This window comes from Rousettus aegyptiacus, unplaced genomic scaffold, assembly GCF_014176215.1.
Source record: "Rousettus aegyptiacus isolate mRouAeg1 unplaced genomic scaffold, mRouAeg1.p scaffold_m13_p_4, whole genome shotgun sequence".
NCBI lineage: Eukaryota > Metazoa > Chordata > Mammalia > Chiroptera > Pteropodidae > Rousettus > Rousettus aegyptiacus.
In genome coordinates, this window is record NW_023416307.1 from 8,445,407 (window position 1) to 8,450,563 (window position 5,157).

Below are 5,157 nucleotides of genomic sequence, written 5' to 3' on the forward strand. Positions count from 1 at the left end.
GCTTTCACTTTGGCATTTTGACAAGTCCTAGCAAATTTCTTAGGCAGGTACTTTATTTTATACTTTGGTTACAGCAGTTCTTACTCAGAGTTTCGGAATTGCCTGTATAAGGCGTACCTTTTCACATGACAAGGGATTGGTGCATTTCTTGATGATTGTGCAAACATTCATAATTACAGCTACAGGTAAATGTACTGCTATCTTCTTGGAAAACTGAGAGGTACAAAGAATGTTTATGTGCAGGTCCAACTGTTCCAAGTATCTCTTGTCGGTTTAGACACACCTGGGTTACCATCACCCTCTCATTGGCGAAGAAAGTTGCCCCACCTGATTTGTAAGTTTACCTGTCAATGGAGGGGGTTGGGGAGGCGGGGGTGCTCAGCCGGCCAATACAGGATTTAATCTAGCCAGAAGTAAGCGAAGCAGTTCTCATTTGAAAAACCACTAGGTTCTGAGTTCATTACTACAGAAAAACTGTTCTCTGCTGGGGCAAGCCCTACCAGCTCAGGAGTCCGGTCAGAAAAAGCCCATCCTGGAGGATAATGGCTACCTCTGCTTTGCAGTATGCTGGACTGGTGCTTGGTGGTGTTGGCATGGTGGGCACGGTGGCTGTCACCATCATGCCTCAGTGGAGAGTGTCTGCCTTCATTGGAAGCAACATTGTGGTTTTTGAAAACTTCTGGGAAGGACTGTGGATGAATTGTGTAAGGCAAGCTAACATCAGAATGCAGTGCAAAATCTATGATTCTTTGCTGGCTCTCTCTCCGGATCTCCAGGCATCCAGAGGACTGATGTGTGCTGCTTCCGTGCTGTCCTTCCTGGCTTTCATGACAGCAGTCCTTGGTATGAAGTGTACGAAGTGCACTGGGGACAACGACAAGGCGAAGTGTCATATCCTGCTGACGGCTGGAATCATATTCATTATCACAGGCTTTGTGGTACTCATCCCTGTGAGCTGGGTTGCCAATTCTATTATCAGAGACTTCTACAACCCAATTGTGGAAAATGGCCAAAAACGTGAGCTCGGAGAGGCCCTCTACATAGGCTGGACCACGGCGCTGGTACTGATAGCTGGAGGGGCGATATTCTGTTGTGTTTCTTGTGTCAGCAAAGTGAGCGGTAGCTACAGTTACTCCATACCTTCCCATCGCACAACCCCAAAGAGCTATCACATGGAAAAGAAGTCATCAAGTGTATACTCCAAAAGTCAGTATGTGTAGTTGTGCATGTTTTGACTTTACGTATAAAGCCATGTAAATGACTAAAATGTGCGCTATTTTCTAGAAATGGAATCCAGAAGAACATTGATTTGCCGTTCTTAACTGTTGAACATTAATTACTGAAATTGTGCATCAGCTGTTTATGATTCTATAAGCTATTTCAGCAGAATGAGATACACAGCGCTTTGATGGTTTTAGGAAGTACGGTCAGTTTTCTAAAGTGGCTCATGTATTTTTTTCCTTTTATTAGTTACTTCAAAATGACATTGTTAAATACTATTATTTTGCAATTGTGATTTCTCTGTGACATAGCATTCTGTATGTAGATGAGAGTGACATTGATATCTCACATAAATAGAGACAGGCTTATATGGTTCTATTTTAAATGAAATACTGATCCACTATACTGGATAAATAGAATTCAACTATTGCTTTTCAGGAAACTTGGGGATAAGATTGAAGACGGTTAATATTAATTGTTTAAAAATAGCTTAGCAATTAATGCACTTGATCTGTGATGAAGGTCAAAAAGAAGGCTTTAATCAGCTGTATAAAGGAAACTAAATGGCTTTTTGATATCCCATTTTCCTAACTCCTCTATACTCTTTCCCCAGAGGTCTTTTTTTTTTTCTTGTACATTAAATTAACATCTTCTAAGAGGAAGATATTTTGCCAAGGGGCTTTGCATTCAAACTGCCTTCCAGAGCTACACTAAGAAGAAAGATAAAACTGTAATCTAGGAAACATTAAAGACTTCAGGAAAGATATTTTTTTTTTTCTCTTAAACTTTTGTGGTTGAAGAAGAATGCATTTTGACAAGAAATTATATATACGTGTGAATATTTTAATAACAACTTGAATAAAGCCTTTGGGCTTTTATCAATATAAATAATGGGATAGAAAAATAACATGTCTTGGTTTTTATATGCCCTCTAAAAAATAAAAACGAGTTGTTTTTTGTGAACTCTCTCTTACCTTATATGGATTCTTAAGTCAAAATTGTCATTTCAGTTGTCAAGATACATTTTTTTACTCAATCCATTTTTCTTCACTTTTACTAAGGTATAAAAATACTATGTCTTTGTGTTTCCTCCAATTTGATGCAATTGATCATCCAATTGGAAGTTTGTATCTATAGTTTTTAGCTTAAGTGACTACATATGTTATCTGCTTTATGTCCTTTGTGTTAATAAATTTTCCTTTTATATTAATGTGATTTTCTTTCTCTATTTTTTTTTCTGTTTTAATAAGTTGTAAAGAGCTTTTGAAAACCTTATATTTGGGGATTTCTAATTTGAAAAAGAGTATCAAACCCACGTTTGAAAGATAAAGGTAGATTCAACATTAATTTTTGAGAACATAAAATACTATATATCACTTAATGATAATATGCCTTATAATTATTAAATTCATATACTAATATTTGATGCATATATTTGTAATTTATTAAGATAGTACTCTAGGTCTCAACAAATCTATATACTATAAATAATATATATGTAACAGCCATCTTTGTAAAAACTTTCTATCATTAAATATCTTTCTACCTCTGAGAAGTAGTATTAATTAATAATATTAGTTAATGTTCAGGGATCATATATTACATGCTAGGACTTCTAATACTTTATATGAATTATATCATTAAATCTTTCATGAGACTGATATGATTAGTTAGATTCACAGATGAGGGCACCTCAGAGTAGTTCATTGATTACCCAGGAGAAAAAATACTGACTTCATAGTTTCTGTTCTTCCTCTTCAGAAAAAATATATTTTTCTTCAACAGTGTGTCATTTATAAACTGATCTTTGTATGTGAAAATGACATGCTTAGCTACTGTTAATTGCAAACATTTTAGTTTTTTTTTCTTTCTGGGATTGGAGATTTTTCAATAATTAAGCGCTATTTTAACCTAGGCAATTTTGCCCTCTAGGTCAAGACATTCATGAGAACAGGAAAAAAAAGAGCGCATGCGCGGGAGAGAGAGAGAGAGAGAGAGAGAGAGAGAGAGAGAGAGGAGTGAGAGACAGAGAGAGAGAGAGAGAGAGAGAGAGAGAGAGAGAAAGAACTAACTGAGCACCTTGGAAAAGCAAACCCAGTATTCTAAGTACTGGTCTTTAATCAAACATCCTTTTTTTTTTTTTTTTTTTTAAAAAAAAAAAAAACCTAGAAAGCTATCCTGACTGCACCAAAGCCAATTTATTATTTCCCTCCCTCTTTTTCCCCCTTAAAACAGAATTATAACACTGCTAGTTTTCCTTAAAATATCAACTGTTAAGTATTCCTGAAATCTTTCTCCAGCTTCTATGCTAAACTGTCATCTCATCGCTTTTCTCTGCCTTCTAGACTTGTGTCACTGCCTGTAGAACTTTCTCCCTCCAGCTATCCTCCCTGTTCCCGTCTCAGTTTTCTTAAAAAGGCAAGTCAGGCGCATAACTCCCTGCCTGTGTTTCTTGTGGGGATGCTCCTTTGCTTGCAAAGTAAGTCCAAATGCCTTATCAGATTACCGATAGGAAGGGGAACCTATCTTATAATTATCACAGCTATTTCTATCACACAATAACATCAGAGTGTAACCAGTATGATAACAATTATAAAGTTGCTGTCTAGAAAACAGAATAATTCACATGCCAAAGATTTTCTTTAAAATCCTCAAAGGGATGCACTAGAATTAAGAAATGGTTTGATTGGTGACAAATTATGTACAAGAAGACATTTGATAATGCAGCTTTGTAATGTAGTTTTATGGAGAAACAATGTCATGTGATAGAAACCACTCAGGGAGGCAGAAGACGTGGTTTGTTACTCTCACCTTATAGCCCGTCTCTTCACCTTTTATGCTGTGCTACCTGCTGTCGTCACCATAAGCCCTTTCTGCTGATTGTGTATCCATAATGACTCCTTCATTTTGCAAAAACTGTTATTAAGCTATATTATGCTGACTGCTAAGGACATAGAGTTTTGTGTTCAAGGAATTTATAGTCTGACAGGAAGAGATAACAGTGAGGAATGTAGCCTTTCCTACATGTCTACTGTGTGCTTGGTGCTTTTCCTTAATTCATCAATCCTCTAAGAATTCTACAAATTACATGTGAAATCATGAGAACACTGAGTCTTAAAGAGAAGATATTGATATTGATATAGATAATCAATCCCCTTTATATTTTAATCTCAGAGAGGTTAAATACATGTATATCTTTCCCCTAAATCAAGAATCTGAGATCTTCCTACTGCCAATAATGGCCAAAGGTATCCTTCCCAGAGTTTATTTTCTGAAAAGCAAATGGCATAGCACCATCCCTTCTCCAAGGTTTCCCTGTGACTCACTGGTCACAGCATTCTTTCCCTGAGTCCCAGGGTCAAGGCTTCACTTTAGGTCCCTTCTTTCCCCGCTCCCAACCTCTCCATAATTTACTGCTTTTTAGTTCCTGACATTCATTACCATTTTGTATGGAATGCATTGTATGTTTTTGGACTCCTGTCACAGACCTTCTATTTTAAATTCACCAGCTCCTTCTTTGCCCTGAGAAGGCCTACCAGAGCTGCCTAAACAGAATACCTACAACCCTCTCTTCTCAACCTTGACTTCAGTACACTGTCAGGCAGAGCAGCAACTGGGACCCAGCCAAAAGGCAGAGTCCAGAGGCCGGCAGGCTTAGTGCAAAGTTTCGGGTTCTGCTTGATTCCAAGAATAATGAGAAACAAGGGATTCTTGGGTCAGAGGCCCGAGGCCAGGCCTGAAGCTTTGTGCTGCGGTTGGAGGTGTGGGTTTTACCTGCTTTACAAATAGTCCTGGAAAGAGGGAGACATTTGTACACCTGTGCTGTCTTATGGGGATAATCTCGGGGCTGGAAAAACTGGGAATTTGCAGAGGTTTGGGTTCCTTTTTAATCTGGAGCCTGAGAGAGCTATTAACTGAGAGCTGGGAGTACAGAGA

At 37.8% G+C, this 5,157-nt stretch overlaps 1 protein-coding gene across 1 annotated transcript; it reads left to right on the top strand.

Moving 5' to 3' along the window:
• Positions 1–222: 222 nt before the first annotated feature.
• CLDN8 (claudin 8) lies at positions 223–2,575 on the top strand. Its single transcript, XM_016162322.2, has one exon. The coding sequence runs from the start codon at positions 543–545 to the stop codon at positions 1,218–1,220; it is 678 nt and encodes a 225-aa protein (XP_016017808.2). The 5' UTR covers positions 223–542; the 3' UTR covers positions 1,221–2,575.
• Positions 2,576–5,157: the final 2,582 nt, after the last annotated feature.

Excerpts from the sequence above, each read along its gene's own strand:
- CLDN8 (XM_016162322.2), top strand. The coding sequence starts at position 543 with ATGGCTACCTCTGCTTTGCAGTATGCTGGACTGGTGCTTGGTGGTGTT.